This window comes from Sprattus sprattus (genome assembly GCF_963457725.1).
Source record: "Sprattus sprattus genome assembly, chromosome: 1".
Classification (NCBI taxonomy): Eukaryota; Metazoa; Chordata; class Actinopteri; order Clupeiformes; family Clupeidae; genus Sprattus; species Sprattus sprattus.
The window spans coordinates 69,023,442-69,041,106 of record NC_137920.1 but is presented as its reverse complement, the minus strand read 5'-3'; the positions used below and the strand labels follow the sequence as shown (position 1 = coordinate 69,041,106).

Below are 17,665 nucleotides of genomic sequence, written 5' to 3'. Positions count from 1 at the left end.
ACATAAAAGATGAAAGTCCCCTCTCCACCCCAGACTCACGCGCGCGAGCATGTCCCTGTGCAAGTAGGCCAGGAGGAGCAAGCGCAAACGGCTAATAAATGCAGTACTGACTGGCGAGCGGTAATTTCCCGTTTGGAGTAAACACAAATATAATGAGAGTATACAGTATACTGCCTGAAAACACCATTTAACTGGTTAATGAAAAGTTAAAACTATTAAAAAAAAAACAATATCCATCACCAAAACATGTGAGAAAAAGGGAAACAGTGTTTTGTGATTTGGCTGGGCAGCAAAGAGTAGTCAAGCATCTTAAGAGTTACAGTGTTTGTCAATTCTAGAGATATGAGGTCAGTTTTCATATGCAGGTTTCGTAACCCTTTTTAAAATGTTTCAAAAGCTATCTGTTTTATTTAGGTATTTAAATATTTTAGTTCTTTTTAAAGATTTAAAGTTCAATAATCTTAAGCATTCTTCATTGTCTCAAGTATCCCAAACCGTCAGGGAAACACAGTGATGGGTGACCATCGCACCTCTGACCGGTGGTGATGCTCTGCAACCCCCTACCAATGAGGTCACACTGTTGTGTGTTGTCGCCCCGACGCCTGCCAAATGTTCCCGCAGACAAACGAGACGCACATAGGTGAGAACGCAACCAGCTGTGCTCCAGCCATTCACTCAGTCATCCTGCATCAGCCACCACATCCACCTCCACCCCCTCCCCCCACCTCCACCTCCACCTCTTCCCTCACCTAAACCCTTCCTAAATCCTCCCCCATTTCCTGGTTCTCCTCGCACGACTGGCCAAGTCTACCACACAGCTCCCTGAGACCGCAGCAGTAGCACAGCTGCAGGCAGGCTTTAGAGCCCCCGCTCTCAGTCCGCGGCATCTGCAGCCAGCAGGCTTCTCGTCATTCTGATCCCAATCTTCAACTTTTTTTTTCTTTTTTTTTTTGTCTCTCACTGCGTGACGGCAGATCAAACGTCACATAAGTCTGCAGCGTTCCCATCATTGGCTGAACAGAGGAGAATTTTTGGTTGACTTGAGGTGGGGGATTTCTCTTTTTTTAATTTTCTATAAGTGCATTAAACTACGGCGGGTGATTCATTGAGCGATTCGGGGTGGTAAGAGAAAGCGCACTGGCGACAGGAAATGGCTTACCTGAGAGACACGGAATGAAAGAGAGCGGAGTGCTACTCTGTCATATGAGCCCTAGGGTAATCCAGCAACTCGTCTTGATATAAGTCGTAAACGCACACAACACAGAGAGCGTTCACACCACCAACCAGTCTGATTCCAGTTATTATCAAGCATGCAATCAAATTTTGAATGTGATGGGGAAAGTCCACTGGAGGACAACACACACTGCAAGAAATTAAACCACGTTTGTTGCACTCTGAGCAAAACCTATACATAAATATGTTCGCTTAGAACCCGCCTGCATCACCTGGGATCGTGCTGCTTGTAGTTAACTCAAAGGGGCCTGAGAACCCTGCGATTGGGTTTGGGGGGACGCTACTCAGTAAACACTGGCCCCGCCGGCCCTCTGCTGTGCTCGTTCAGGTCAATGAGTCACCTGGGTGCCACATCCACCCTTGTGCCTCATCCCCACCCCCCATGGGCCTGGCCTGGCCGTCTGTAAACACTGAGCAGCCAAACAGCAGTGCCGTCTCCCACCGGCCACTTCCTGTGACGGAGGGCGATTTTACAAGAGTAGTTATTAGCCCAACCTGCCCATAACCAGTGTGTGTAGAGGTCACACACTGCTTGCAGGTCCAGTGCCGAGAGAGAGAGAGAGAGAGAGAAAGAGAGAGAGGAAAATCTGAATGGCTGTCTTCATGTTCCTTGACTGACTCATGTGAGAGGAGCAGTTTGGGAATGAGACACACGGAATCTTGTATATCTTCTGCTCGAGAAAATAAAACTCAAACTTCCCTCCACTTTCCCTACAACATCTCTCTCACTCTCGGAGGAAAAAAGACATGAACAATTATAGCCATAAACACCTGAGGGAATTCAAAAGTTTTAAAAAAATATATTTTTATAGCGTTTCCGTCTCTTTAAATAGGTTTCAACACGTTTCTCTCACGGGTTCTTTGAGGCCATCCACTTCAAAGCGCTGCGGACGAGGGCCTCTTATCGGCATTTGTATTTAAATCAGCAGTCTCAGTCATTTCCTGCAATCCCTTGAGAAAAAAACCCCAACAAAAAACGAGTGACACTTGCTAACTTCCACCTGAGGCTACATTTGTGAGGTATGAGAGTCCTCATGTGATGTGGCTACTGAGGATCCCCGCCGTCGGTCCTCAGCTGTACAATTCCCTTTAAGTCATTGCTGTGACCTTCCCAAGCCAAAAGCCTTATTCAAACAGTGCGCACACACACACACACACACACACACACACACACACACACACACACACACACACACACACACACACGCTAGTTTGGGGCCCATTCACAATGTCAGCTCGCATGTTATAAATCTACTGAGTTGCCGAGCCTAAATCTTTGATTAATTGAATAATCCCCCCACTACAAACTGCGTTGGCAGGGTGGCACACTCGAGCCGTATCTCCAGCCACAAGTAGTTCACACAAGAGCTAGTGAGCATGGAGGAAAGGGGGGAAAAAGCCTTTCTTTAAGAGGAGCAAATCCTTGGACTGCTTCTTATCGGTGTCTGTCAGAAGCTGGGCTCTCCAGCCCCGTCGCTCCTGCGGACGGATTACGGAGTCTAAGCCACTGTTCCCTCTATTGTTTACCCAGAGACTAAGGGGCTAGTTGTACAAGCCAGTGTCAACACAACTTCACAATGCAAGACAAGGAAATGGGATCTGGTGGGGGGGGGGGGGGGACGGACGGACGTGGAATCCCTGGCTTTTGATGTAATGAATCCTTTAGTCAGGGGAGGGGACAGGCACTTACGGCCTGTTTGGCTCTACGCACAGGCGTTGGATCGCCACGCACCATAAAACTAAATAAATACATTCCTCTTTGGCATGCTACACGGCAATAAACACGGGCAGATTTAATTTAAGTCCAATTAAAAAGGAGTCAATCAATACGGCATCCGACCAAGCTTGTCAAATGTGGTCATGAGTGTTTATAGCTTGTGGAAAGACGCTTATCACACTGGAATTATTGTCGTGGCCAACCTGGTTAACCTGAACAAGTCATTCTTTTAAAAGCCTTTCCCATCCCACACCATAAAGCATCTGTTTGCTTACTAAAGGAGTGTCCTGCATCCTACGTGACCGATACTATGCCTGACATGCCTCCACTTGAGTGGAGGGCAGCAAGAAGGAGCTAATAAATGAAGGATGAGGGAAGAGCGAAGGGCAAACAAGAGGATCAGAGAGGATGGAGAAACATGGCGAGGCGAGCACACAGAGAGGGTTGGACAGCGGAGAGGACAGGGCACTCTAAGGCCGGGGCAGAGGAGGGGGGGGGGGGGTTTGGGGGACAAAGAGGCGCAAAGGGCTCTGTGGACGGTCTTTGAGCAATCCTCTCTAATGACAAAATATGCAGTGGTAATCTGAAGAATTACACACAAAGACAAACATATACACACACAGAATTGTTCATTGAGAGCATATGAATAGTTGGCTAGGGTTTTGCCAATTTCCCTTTTCTGTCAAAAGCTGTTGTGAGGGCCACTGATATCTACAGTACCATGAAAGGGGGTACATGTCGTTTTTCATACTTCTGCAAAGCTTCTTTACAGCAGAGAAGAAGAGGAATTTTACAGGCTTTGTTTTCTGATTCTTGGTTTCATCCCAAGGGGGACACATTGTGTAATTACATGGAGGGAATATCAGGAAAAAATAAATCTGTCTGTCTGATGGGAAAACTGATTGAAAGCACTAAAGCTGTTGACTTTGGAGTCTTGTGTCCTCTGCTTACTCTAAGCATTCTACAACCATAATTGTCACCTAAGGACTACATAAAAGTGGCTGTTTGTCAGAAAACTTTGTGCATGAAAACAAACATGCGTATCACAGTTGCCACATTGTGGACGTGTATGTGTTGAGGCCGACATGAAACCAAAAAGTCCCCTCGTTTGCACTGCCTGGAAATATTCCTTTTGCATTCTGGAATAAACAGCAAAAGGTATTCTCATCTAATGAATCTGACCTTATCCATTGCAAGATGTAATCCAATTCAGCAACACCTAGAGGGAGAATTAAGGAACACTATTCTAGTTTTTGCACCTACCCTTTGTACCAATGAAAGTATGGACGCCATTTTCTTTCAATGCAGACATTATGAGGTAAAGATGGGTAAATGAGTATGAACTTACAAGCATTGGCATACGGGAGATCAACAACAGTATTCGATGTTCACCGAATCCTTAACCAAACACAGCTTCTGAACTTTCCATACAGTCTAGGGATTTACCCTGATTTGGTTCAGACATTTTATTAACTATTCATGTAAATTAGATCCTTCATGAGTAGTTTCTTTTCTGGGAAGCAATTTTGCTTCCGCTTCCTATAATCAGATTCATCAAATTTTGATTTCCCCCACAATTTAAGTAGTCAAAACAATCAGTTGAAAGGAAAACAATACACTTTAAAATTTGAACTGCTGAAAAATAGATAAAGTTACAAACTATTGTAGAAATGTTCGCCATATTAGTGCATTATACTAACCCTCACAATGAAAGCGTATAATAATGTTAGGACTGCATTTGATGTTTACACTGACTTTGCTGAACTGAAATTATTGCCACTTTAGATAACTGGACAACATGGTTCCCCTGAATAATTCGGCACCATTCCCTTTGAAAACTGTCAACTCTACTTATTCATCCCTGACTTCAAACAAACAAACAAACAAACAATATCTGTACAATCTAAGACTCTTTCAGCTGATGATCCAGGGCGACTCAAAGGATGGCCCCTTTTGTAGAGATTTATTTGGCTCCAAACACCTCCCGGTAACCAGAAGCTTACTTATTGACTTGTTAAATAAAGTTAACTTAACTCTTTATCCATAGCACAACATTGAGAGCACAACCATTTTTGGTCTTTACGGTTATCGGACGGGCCCTTCAAAATGGCCAGAGCTCTAGCTATGTTTGTTGTCAATGAAAAACATGCTGAAGTGCAACTTACAGAAGGTGACATAGTTCCGCTCGGGAGGTATGGGTCTGTCAGCATCAGGAATGGATAACCTGAGTATGCTGGCGCTTTGTACATTCCTCCATCCTGCTTGGACACTACAGAGAAACAGATATCACAAATGTTAATGCACTTTCTTATGGACAATGTCTTCATACAAAAGATAGGAAATATTTGTGGATGCCCTTTACGAGTTACTTTTTAAAATCTTCAAAATAAATCTTCCGTCTGACACTTGAGGTGTTCTCCTCCGGAGGTTCTAAACTGTTAACTGGCAAAGTGAAAGTGGAGGACCAGTTACCTGGCCCCTCACGAAGAGACTTAAAATGGACCCTTGTCTAACATAGCCTTTTGTGACCAATGCTGCACTGGATTGGTCTGTTGCTAGCTGAAAAAAATACTGTACAAATGCGTTCAAAGCACACTCACATTCACATACAAACAGACATACACACACGCAGAAGAAAACATAACAAACAGGTCCAGCTGTATGGCCTGTGTATTTAGCAGCATTGACAAACTAAATCAGCTTTGAAACTTATTCATTGCATTTCCACACGTTCTTTCTCAGTTATTAAACAACTAACAACATGTAGGCCTACACCCCATGTGGTGTGAAACATTATAGATGTATGTTATATACGGGTGTAGATCAACATTCCTGCCTCAGCTAAAATAATAACTAGCATATAGGCAAAAGATTATTTTAAAATGTAGGGTGAGCAGCAACAGAGAACTTACATACAGCCCATAATGTTCCATAATTACAGGCCAACAAAGATAACATGACTGCCAAAACAAAGATGACACATCCACAGATGAAAACTTATACAATGCTAATTTCACTATACGCAAGGCACCAATTTCAAAATGTGAGCAATTACAAGAACTAGGGGACATTTAACCAAAATCATTCAGTCTCAACATTCTGCTATTAGATGGCACGTAGAGCATGTAATTTAGGGTATTTCATATGGGCCACTGGGATACGAAGCGCAAGCACGGTCAGGTTGATCCTTACCATCTTCGAGATGTTCTCTGTGTTTTTCATGGTAAATTCTCTGCTCATCGTGGTGTCCTCGCCTGACCACCTACAAGAGCCGGAGTAATCATGAGAGACAACAGGTTTTAGTAAGTTCGCTGTATCTTTTACACTCCACAACAGCAAAGAATTGCGTGTTTATTAACACTGCACATGATGGCTTCAAGTTAAGGTCTGTCAACAGAGAGAAAAAAGGAGGCGGCTGCGTGCCTCGGACCCACCACTGTGTTTGAGTTCTGATTTATCTCCGATTCATTTACCAAAGACGACTTGAGGTCAGCCAAGTCCCTCTCCGTGAAAGCGTTCTCTTGAATCTTTTCGTCTTGTTCGCCTTCATCCTTGAAGGAAATCATTTCGTCGTTCGCTCCGAGATCATCTCCTCCACCACTGTTGAGCTGCGGCATTTTGCTTAGAAAAGAAATTAAAACGCTGCAGTTTCCGTTCACCAATGTGAGGGTGAAAACTTTTTTCCTTAGCTAGTATCCTCTTCTCAGGAGACACGTGAATACGCGACACAAAACAAAAGTTGTTATGCTGTGTCGGAGCCTTGCAAGTTGAAAGTAATGCAGCCCCGGCAGCAACAAATAGTGCATTTGAGCTGAAGACAAGGCTAGGACTACCAACATCAAAGAGCTCCGACCGAGTGATTGACAGATTCAATGACTTGTTGGGGGTTGTACAATTGTTTCAGCTAAGGGTTCCGCTCTTAAAGAGACATCACTTCTCTGAACGCCCTGGCATTATTCACGAGCTTAACACTTCACACAAAAAAAAGAATAGGCTAACTGTTTGAGTAATATAAAACGACGTCTACTGTAGACTGTCTACTTTACCTTTTCTTTAATTTTGTCAACTTAAGTGTAAAGCGTGTTGTAACAGGTCTAGGAACTTCCCCTGTCCACATTAATTCTCCGCACAAGTCTAGTCAAAGGTTAGCCGTTACGCATTGAGGGTTCATCTGATGAAAGAGTATTAGTAGTGCCATTTAGCCTACCGCAAAATCAAGCCAATCTTCTGAAAATTATTTCCAAATGGGTTAATTTTTATTTGATTTAAGTTTCTTGGGACTGTTTCGCTGCTTGAAGGCAAAATTGTATTGCTTGCCTGTTCGTTTCATGAAAATAACAAAACTCTAAAACTCAGAATGTAGTTCATTGATGTAGTCGGGCATCCTCCTGCCTTGTCAAACAAATAAAACCGCCTTTCCCCCGTTATTACATATCTATGCATTTTTAATGTTGATACAGTTGCATGGTCTTTTGAGTTTTAATTGAGAAATATTTATACTCCTCCATGCTGTGCTGTAATATTTGACTTAATCCATCGACTTGAATGAATGTGATGAGCCACAGCTGGGAAATAGAATTAAATACAAACAGAAAATGTGCCTTGTATTTGCATAAGGCTGCATATTTATACAATATCAGACATGCATATTAATAAAAAGATTAAAATGAGCAGTTTAATGTATGCAAATCTAAATTATGAATGAGTTGTTTAGAGTCCTTGTTTATTCGCCTTGATTAAATATAGACAGCTGTTTTCCACAGAACTGGTTTTCTACATCATTTGCTTCATGATTTCTTAATGCCTGCAGTATTTTTCTTTTCAGTGCCCACATATCCTGATTACTGATATTTGCCAGTGCAGCTCAAGTTTTGTCTTTGGAATAATCTCCAGCATTTATCAAATGTCATAGTCCTCCATTTCATGCCAGTCTTTCTCTTCCTTTATGAGTGTTTGCGTGACTCGCCGTCTTCTACTGCCATGCATCTTCAATTCCTTTCTTTGCTGGTAATTGTGAACATTCCTCAACATTTCTCAGAATTACAGTATTTTTTGACTGTCCACCACAACAAGGGCTGCAAATGTAAAACTAAGAAAAAGACTAATACTATGACCACCACACAGCACACTGAATGCCCAGGCAAGTGATATCCGTGCACACATTTAGGTTTCAGGTATGGCCCAGAACCACAACCTCTTTATGAACATATTACTGTTATGTCAGAAGTATGAAAATAAGGTGGGTTGGTCATTCAGGAAATAGTGTTCAAAACATTACTTTACTGACCACTGTTCCACACCTAAATGTTGTATTCAGATTTTGTGACTTAAAAGGAACCTCTAAGGTTAACAAGCTGCCATTATAGATACATTTGCAAAATTTGCAAACTCATTACTATATATCTGACATCATTCAGAGATACCACAATGGATGGGCATTAAAATAACACTTGAAGAAAGAGAACGTTGGTTGGTGACAAAAACTATGATTTTTATGATCTGTCATTATTTTCATCATTTCTAACTTGAAATGTTGAAACTTGAAAGGTTTATTAAAATCAATCTGTCGAATTAATAGTAGTTTCAGTCATAGAATGATCAATAATAATCAATCCTCAAAAACACCGGGTGGAATAGAATGCACACGACTACACTGCCAAAAGTTGTTAACTGCATTATGGCCATCAGAGGCTTTAAATCTCAATGGTGGTTTTAAAACAATTAAAAACTCTTTTAGTCTTTAAAAATGTTCCTTTGGAGACTTTTATGACACCATGGATAGATCGCAGGTCCTAAAAATTATATGCTGTGCTTCTAAATAAACTTCAGGCACATTAAAGCAGCAAACTAATTAAATCATATCCTTTCATTGGGGTTAGCCCACATCGAAGGGAGTTGCTCTTAACTGAAGCCACTTGTGTGCCTTTTATTGGTCATTCCCGGCAACCAAAAACATGCTCTCTCAAGCAATATCCAGCAATGTAAGGGAAAAGTCTTTTGGATAGACTAATTTTTTGGGTTGGATATCCTCAAAGTATACAGGCTAAATGTGTTCAACTACACAGTATTTTGCCCCACGAATCAGAGGTATGGATGTTAAAGTTTTTTCCAAAGTTTAAAACTAAATTTAAACTGTAATTTAATATATAGCAATGCAATACAGAATATCAGTGTTTGTCTCAGTGGCTTTTTCACCTTCAAATGCCTACAAAATATGATGTGTGTACTATGTATATAAATCCAAGGCAAAACTGAATAATAATTTACTTCCCAGTCTCCTTTCAGCCTGATCAGCCAGCCCTCCTAAACATGATATTTCACCCTACCTGGCCTAACCTTTTGTTACATCACATCATCTCACACTAGCACGCAAGTTTTCACAGACAGGGCTCGTCCTTCAAACAACCGTGTCGATTTTGGAGCAATAATATGACAAGAGAGATCTTCCTATTCAGGACGACCTCAGTGGTTTATTTAGATGCAACATATTATGACAGTTTGCAGACTTCAATGGCGGTTTGTGCAATAAAGTTGAACATAGTGTTTTGGAGAGAACTGGACCACGCTCTCTTCTTACCTCTCTCCTTCCGCATTGGGTCACTGCCTATACATTGTAAATCCTAAAGAAGAGGCATGGTTACATCTGCTGTAGACTTATCCCAGGGGGACATTAAATAACAGTATGAAACATAGAGTTGAGTAGGTGGAGAAGGTTGCAGGACAAGATAAGCGGGTCTTTCTACATTTGCAGACAAACAACCATAGTGTGAAAATGCACACTTTTTTGTAAGCATCTCAAGCTAATCCCTGTAAATACCATCATTCCTTAAGAGGGACCCAATGAAAATGATCTTGCAAAAAAAAAAAAACACACATCTAGACCTACTACAATTATATAATTCTAAAATCACCAAAAAATGTCTTCCCTGTTATGTCCATGAATTAGATTAGAATGTCCTTTTGATGTTTTAAGCTCGTTTTTTTCCAATCATGTCAAATCAAACTCAATTGTAAATAAACCAGAAAAGTTACAAATGGCAGTGCAGTGGCAGTAAGAGGACCTATCGAAACATAAACAGAATTCCCTTAAACCCTGTAGCTGAATGGGCTGGCAGCCAAAGGACCACAGTGGTCAGTATCTTGGCCAGTGTCCTGTACTCTGGCTTATGCTGATTCCTCAGTCACCCCTTGTACTCTCTGAAGCTTGCCCTGAACCCATTGTACCACAGTGGTGGCAGGCCACTCATATTTGCCACTCAGATGTAGCCCCAGTTCCTTGTAGAAGCTACTTGATCCTCTTTGTGGATGGTAATGGGGAACCATGGAGTCTTGGACCCCAGATGTCCACCATTAACACCCCCAGCCCGCTACCGGTAGCTGTTTTCTGACAGACCCACCATAGAAAGTCCTCCACCACACCCCTGTGTCTCTCTTCATTCACTCCCCCAGGTCACCCACAGTCCCCAGACCAACTTGTCCAGACAACATGATTAAGGGTTGCTTTTTAACACCACGGCGGTCAGTAAGACGACAAACTGAAATTAGGGGATTGGGCTACACACTATCCTGTCTCTGATCTGCTGCTTTGCCTGCCTGAAAAGTGTGGTTTTTTCGACACCGGAAGCGGTGCTTCAGCTGTAGAGACTTTGGTCCTGACGTTTGTGTGCCTCCTCAGCACAGATCCAGAGCAGGCAGTGGAGGGAGAGACCTGTTGTAATCTGTGTGGCAGGAAACAAAGGGCTTCGTTAATGCAGAGACTTGCCGGGGCCTTTGATGTGTTGCCAAGCCATTCACTCCCCTCTCTTTCCCGCTTTCTCTCCCCGTCTCTCTCCCTCTCTTTTGCCTCTCTCTCTCTCTCTCTCTCTCTCTCTCTTTCTCTCTCATTCTCATTCGCTTTTTCTCAGTCTGGCTTTTTTTTCACACAGACACGCAACCATGTTTATTAATAGCAGAATAGAAGAAAAAAAATCGTTCCTTCCTCTACCTTTTAGCCAAAATGTGCTCTACTATGCTAAGGAAAGTTTGTAGTCTGTGCAATTGTAAGAAGTATGTCATTTCCTCAGTGGAAAATACCGTTTATCTGCGCTGTCTTGTGTGAAACCATATTATACCTTTGTATAGCTGTGAACAATATTGCTCAATTCTCAGTGTTACCATCCGCTACTTCGTATTGCACCACACACAAAAGACACTTCTGGCCCCCTCTTAATCTATAATGCGTATGTGTTTCATCTGAAGCCTTTCTCTCACAAGTTGGTTGGCTTGTTGGTTGTAGTTCTTCTTTTCTTGCAAATAAACATTTGAAGTGCTTTTGCACTTGGGTGACACTGACACAGCTGCATCTGATTAAAATGCCATTAAGCCTTCAAAGTCACATCTGATTTAGTTTTAATTTCATTAGCACAGAGTGCCTCCACCAACAGCCTTCAAAACTTATATTCCATTACAAGTATCTTTAAACTGGAACGTTGTTGAATGTGAGGGCTTGTATGGTAATCGTCATTATTTGCTATTAAACTACTGCCATATAAAACCTACAACACTGATTTGTTAAGATGAAAAGATGAAAAGGGTTGATTACGTGCATTGTGTGATCTGGAACTGAAACAATTATCGATTCCCTTAACGGCGCAAATACGGCCTCATCAGGATTTAAGTTTTATGCTCATCCTGTTGCCGCATGACCAAGTGGCTCTCTTATTGTTATTCTCGACCTCTGGTTCCTCTGGAACAGGCTGTAAGGGACAAACACACAGGGTCATACAAACGACAAGAATGCTACGTGTGAGAGTTTTAAGCAACGAACAGTGACTGACAAATAATAAATTATCCCCAAATAATTCAAATGGCAATGATGAGCAACATCAAAGCTGGTATGAAAGATCACAGATGGTGTTTTTTTTGTCTGGGTTTTAGATTAGGAACTATTAAAACAACACAACAGACTGGTCTTTTCAGGGACTCCATTGAGTCTGATGTTACTGTTATTAAAATGATGTGTTCACAGTGGTGCCTTTGTAGTGGCAAGTGTGCGGGTGGAGTTTTGAGTCCATGGATAACAGCGAATTGTGGGATCAGTTTTTTCCGCTGGTTAAGGAGTGATGTGGTGGGGAGAAGGATGTGGATTCTCATGATGGATCATTGTTTGGCGTATGTGTGTATCCATGTCAGAGGGAGCGTGAGGCCTTCTGTGTAGGCACCCCTTTAGAGAGTGGGGTAACGGTTCTGTACATGGTGATGATATAGAACCCATGGCTGATAAATATAAAGCTAATATCATCCAGCTCAACCAGTAAAAATATCTTTTTCTGGGTAATATGATCTCAACCCACAAGCAAAGCGCTGCACGCAATTAGCACTTACAGAAGGTCTATTTTTATAACTATTTGGTCCCTTTGATATGAAATTGAAATATAATCCCGTAGGATTAATGACATTCGTATACAGATGTACCATGTTATGTAAATCTCTATACCCATTTATCTGACTCCTATCTGTGGTCACATGCACAGATTACTTGAATTACTCAAAATGTTATATGTAATAACTTAAAAACAGTACTTGGAAGTAATAAATAGTGTTATGGAACCAAATCATTATTTTTACATATAAACAGATACAAAAATGTGTTTTTTTTTATTTTCATACGCTGAGGTATGGCAGAACTCTGCTCACTTTTATCCATATTAAATATATGATCGAGAAGCCAACAGTAAATACACAGAGCCTTTTATGCAGATGAAGTGACCGCTGCACAGTGAGCACAATACATGTATAGCATGGTAATTACCAATGGATTACACACGGCACCATGTATTTGGTCATCCGTTGTTACAGCATAGTTAGAATGTAATTACTAGTTTGTTGTGGGATACCAGGGTCAAACCCATAGACCTATGGACAAAACTCAACTAGGTCAGTTTCACAGCGGGGACCATAGTCTGTATCTGTCTTACTTGCTCGCTAATACATGCTAATACAACAATATGTTTGTCTCCCTAACATATTATCAATTTCAATCTGATTTTTATTGATGACAAGAAAACCCATAGCCACAACGGAGGAAATGAGCAAGGTAAGAAAACAGCAAAACGTATCAAAAAGAAAAGTTATCCTGCCATGCACTACATAATTATATATTTAAGGATAAGGCAGGAATTAAGACACAGAGAATTCGAAGAACAAATGCACAGTTATTGCACAGTTATTTCCAGGTAACACAACAGTTGACGTTCTTGTGGTCTGATGGTCTGATATGTGCCATACATCATCACTACACAGGAAGTGACATATCACACATGACATAGAAAAGCCAGGACATGAACATGAAGATAAGCATTTTCGTCACCACTTTTGACGTCTTTGCACCACAGCTTAATCCCCAAGTATACTGAGCTTTTGTGTAATGCTTGACATATGCAGCATGGAGTTAGTTCAGTGCTCGACAGGATCTCAGCATTAGAAGGTGATCCATCTGGTTGTTGTTACGCATTTTTAAAGGATTTCCTTAGAACATGGCAAGTATTCACACTCTAATGAACTGTATTTAGGACAAGTGGTGTGTAAGTGACACAGGATATTTGGCTGAAAGCAGTCTGATGAGGTCAGAAATGTAAAAGAGAGCAAAAGACTGACCCCTTGAGGAACAACAGGGGAACATTTAGACGGAGGTGCTGCCTGCACTGAACATCTTGAGTCCAAATGAGACTTGATGAGGTTTTCACTGATGGTGTGCGGGATGTATGTGTGCTAGACTTTCATGTCATTGTATGGCATGACAATATATAAGAATTTGAATGAATGTTGTTTATAGAAATTATATCCATTATACTTCAAAGAGAAATAGTCATAAATTACCAAATCAAATTTTAACTCTTTCTGCAGATGAATACTATTAATATGTATCTGCTGGGCTGAACTTAACATTTTCCCTTTCTTTAGTGTTTGATGTTTTGTAAATGGGTGATTCTTTTCAGTAGCATCATCCTGAAAGATCAGTGTTATGTGAACATTTAGAGGCATTATGAGAGAATTCATTTTTGGTCTCCCTTTCGCAAATGATTTAACTCCATCTGGGACTTATCATCATGTGAAACTAAAATGTTTTTTGACTTGACATATGAAAGTCAAGTTGAAATAGATACCCAGAGAATTTATGGATATGTATGACATTTTACTGTGGTTGGAACAATAATGTGTCTCACACAAAAACACACACACACACACACACACACACACACACATGATCCAGTGATTTCAGCCATATGAAACGTATTGACGCCAGATGAATTATGCCCCTGAGAAAGCCTTATTTTATGTCCTCGCTGAGATCAGTGAACTCTCTCATATTACTGTCTGCTTGGGTCCAAACAGGTGTATATTACTTTCTTTCTATCTTCCTTCTTTCTTCTTTTGTTACACCAATAAGCAACTTTTAAATAATGAAAATGCATTACCCACTGAATGCATCCATTTGCAAATAAGCATATCAGAATCGTCATTGCTTTGTGCAGCTTAACTCTTGACTGAGATTATCCTATCCTCTCCATGCAAATACCTCAGAAAATGGTGTTTATATTTATGCTTACTTTAAATCCCAGTCAAAGTGCTTTGCAATCATTTAACATAATTTGTAATCAATTCTTGTAGTGCCCCCAGTGTTGGTAGAGGGAGCTGTTCAGGACCATGTACCACCCTTATGACTGGGGTCTACTGTGGCCACACTGAACTAAAGGTCAGTCAGTCCTGGCTCCTATGTGTTCTGACACACAGTAGTTAGATTGACCAACCCAATCATAATATGAACCAAATTTGGTTTAATAGCAAGAGGTTAATACTAGAAAGAATTGTATTGTGTTGCATTATGTAATACGTGTAGTTGGATAACTCATTTTAGGAGTAGAAAGAACTTGGCTTGGCATGGATTTCCTCCCTACAGGGTTATTTGTAAAGAAAGTGTCACATATGGTATCATCAAGCCTCTCTCCAGAACTCTGTGCTGAGGGGACTCTGTGAAATCTTTCTGAGCCCTTTGTGCCTGAACTGTGAACTGAAAAGCTCCATATACTCAGCCCTGATCCTACTGGTGCAATGGGACCAAATATGAGACCACAGCACATTGATGGTCAGGTATTGTCTATGGGAACTTCATAGACTTATCAGATCAATATCGAAATGCTGGGTGCATGGCCCATCCAGAACAACTTTCACAGAATAGCATCTACAAGCATTTCTGATGATAGCTTTACAAAAATGTAATCAAGACTGATGTCAAAAGTATTCAAAAAAGAGTAGTGAATCCTCATTTCTTTCATTACAGTCACACAGTCTGACATAGTGAAATATTTTTCTTTTTCAGTGAATGCCATAAGGCATATGGACTGACTGAGCCATTCTTGTGCTTCGTGGTGAAAATGGCAGTTACAGTTCGATCCATCATCAATTTTATGTGATTAAAGAAAAACGTATTTATATTGCCAACACAACTTCCAAATGTATTTTATGTAACAATTAAAGCAACTGCAAATGTTGTAATATTATAGACTTAAGTAAACTTTAAGTATACCTAATTTTACTTAATAAATTATGATCAATAGAAATAATTGGCTAACTGTTGTGATTTTATTCTGTATTCTTCTATGTTCCATTAAAACATTCCCCTTTCAGAATTTGATTTTCAACATGAAATCTTTTAAGAATTGAGCCATTGTATGGAATATCCAGTTATTTATGTGACCAAATTTAATTTTAACTTTACATTTTTTTTTTTAGGTATTCATCCAAGAGTCAAGACAGAACTTGAATGGATTGTGGCTAAAGGTAACATGTACTCTCAGTCGATTGGAATTCTGAGGTGGAACCTGCACAATATATGTATGTGATGGGAAAGTTTAATGTATAGTTGGCACACTAATGTATAAGTTCAAATGTTCTTATACCCAAGTGTTAAAAAATAGCAAGAAAGTATTTGTTTCTACCAGCTATTCTGTGAGGGGGCTTGGTGAAGTAAATGTGATAGTAATTGACATGACTGTCTGAAAACTGGCATAAATAAACTATTCCTCAACAAATAAAATCTTGACAGCCACAGAGACACATTGAACAAACGGCCACAGATTGAGCTTACTTTTGATGCTTAACATCCAGCTTTGATGGACTCGAGTTGTTTCAAACACAGATACTTCTCATCCAGATGTCTGTGAAAAAGCCTCAGAGGTGATAAAAAAGCAAAGTTGAATTTTTGAAGTCAGTTTGCCATTTTTAGCAGCAGCCCTCATGACATCTGAAACGTGTGTGGTGGGAAGGGAACTCAAACCAGCGATTCATCTTGTAGATGTTGAGCAGATCTATTAATGTGGTAAATGGATTATTGTATGACAGGATGTGGAGCTGTGCTTCTTTTGCAGTTGTGTGTGTGTGTGTGCCTGTGTACATCATTTGATTGGCTTCTGCAAGATGTTTATTTTCAGCTCAGCCTCTGCATTTGTTGCACAAATATTTTTTACATTTACCTTGAGGGGAAAAAAAATCTGAATTTGATTAAATCAAATGTCAAAAACATCTTAAAGTAACATTTTCTGCAAAAAAAAAGACAGAATTAAGCCATTGTGAAACAAAAGAGGATTTTAGAGAAATGTGTTGTGTGCATTTGTCTGTGTGTGTGTATTTGTCTGTGTGTTGTGTGTGTCAGTGAGTATTTATGTGTGTGCGTGTGTGTGTGTGTGTGTGTGTGTGTGTGTGTGTGTGTGTGTGTGTGTGTGTGTGTGTGTGTGTATTTATGTGTGTGTGTGTGTGTGTGTGTATTTGTCTGTGTGTTTGTGAATGCGTATGTATTTGTGTGTGTTTGTGTGCATTTGTGTGTCTACACTGGTTTATCCATCCAGACTGTGGGAAAAATGTATTTGAGTGGACTACTTCTCACCATATATCATCCAGTTGTGGATCAGTCATGGGAACAAACATTATTCTCCAAACCCACATAATTCACAGTGTTGACACCCTGAGAGTGCCTTACACAAACCAATCAGGATGTCTTTAGGGGAGAATGTGATTATAGGCTTGCTTTTGCGATGCTGACCAAACGACTACCACACATATTTCCAATGTGTGATTTTTCTTGATTTATAAAACCAACACATGCACAAAAACAATTCATTTGGAGTGTTAGGGCTCTCATCGGCAATGTTGATAAGATGTATTGGTCAGGTTTGGGGGAGACGGAGCCGTAATTGAGAGTGGTGACATCACTGAGAATATGAAATGTCGGGATGCGGTTCTGATATTTTTGTCACTTTGTGTTGCGTTTGTCACCATGCAGTTTCACAGCCTATTTACACAAGGGAGGAGATGTTTCTTATCAAAGTACAGGGCAGAGGACAAACCAGAAGGAAAAGGTCTTACAATGAAAACAGGAACAGTGTGGGGAAAGTAACAGTACTTAAAACTTATTTAAATCTGTTAAAGAATTACTGCATTGAGTATGCAAATTAAGTATGCTGCTTCCTACTGTGCTGATGCAGAAATATCTACTCATGTAAGAACATAGAATGACATCTCTGTTGGAATACTATGCTTTTTATTCAATTTAAGAGGAAATCGTTTTGGTAAAATTCTGAAGTCCTAACACAGTGTCAGGTTGGCACAAGAAAAGAGACCAGAAGGACTTGAATCTTTGAGGGTGCAATGAGGAAAAAAAGCGGACCTTTTTTTTTGTAG

The 17,665-nt window shown here is 40.5% G+C and overlaps 1 protein-coding gene across 1 annotated transcript in view; it reads right to left on the bottom strand.

Moving 5' to 3' along the window:
* Positions 1-6,567, bottom strand: part of tcf7 (transcription factor 7) — a gene marked incomplete at both ends in the record, with an annotated part of 39,919 nt that extends 33,352 nt beyond the window's left edge. Inside the window, 3 exons of the mRNA XM_080851190.1 lie at positions 5,116-5,219; positions 6,143-6,212; positions 6,385-6,567. Of these exons, the coding sequence (XP_080707316.1) occupies positions 5,116-5,219; positions 6,143-6,212; positions 6,385-6,567 (357 nt within the window). The remainder of the gene's footprint in view (positions 1-5,115; positions 5,220-6,142; positions 6,213-6,384) is intronic.
* Positions 6,568-17,665: the final 11,098 nt, after the last annotated feature.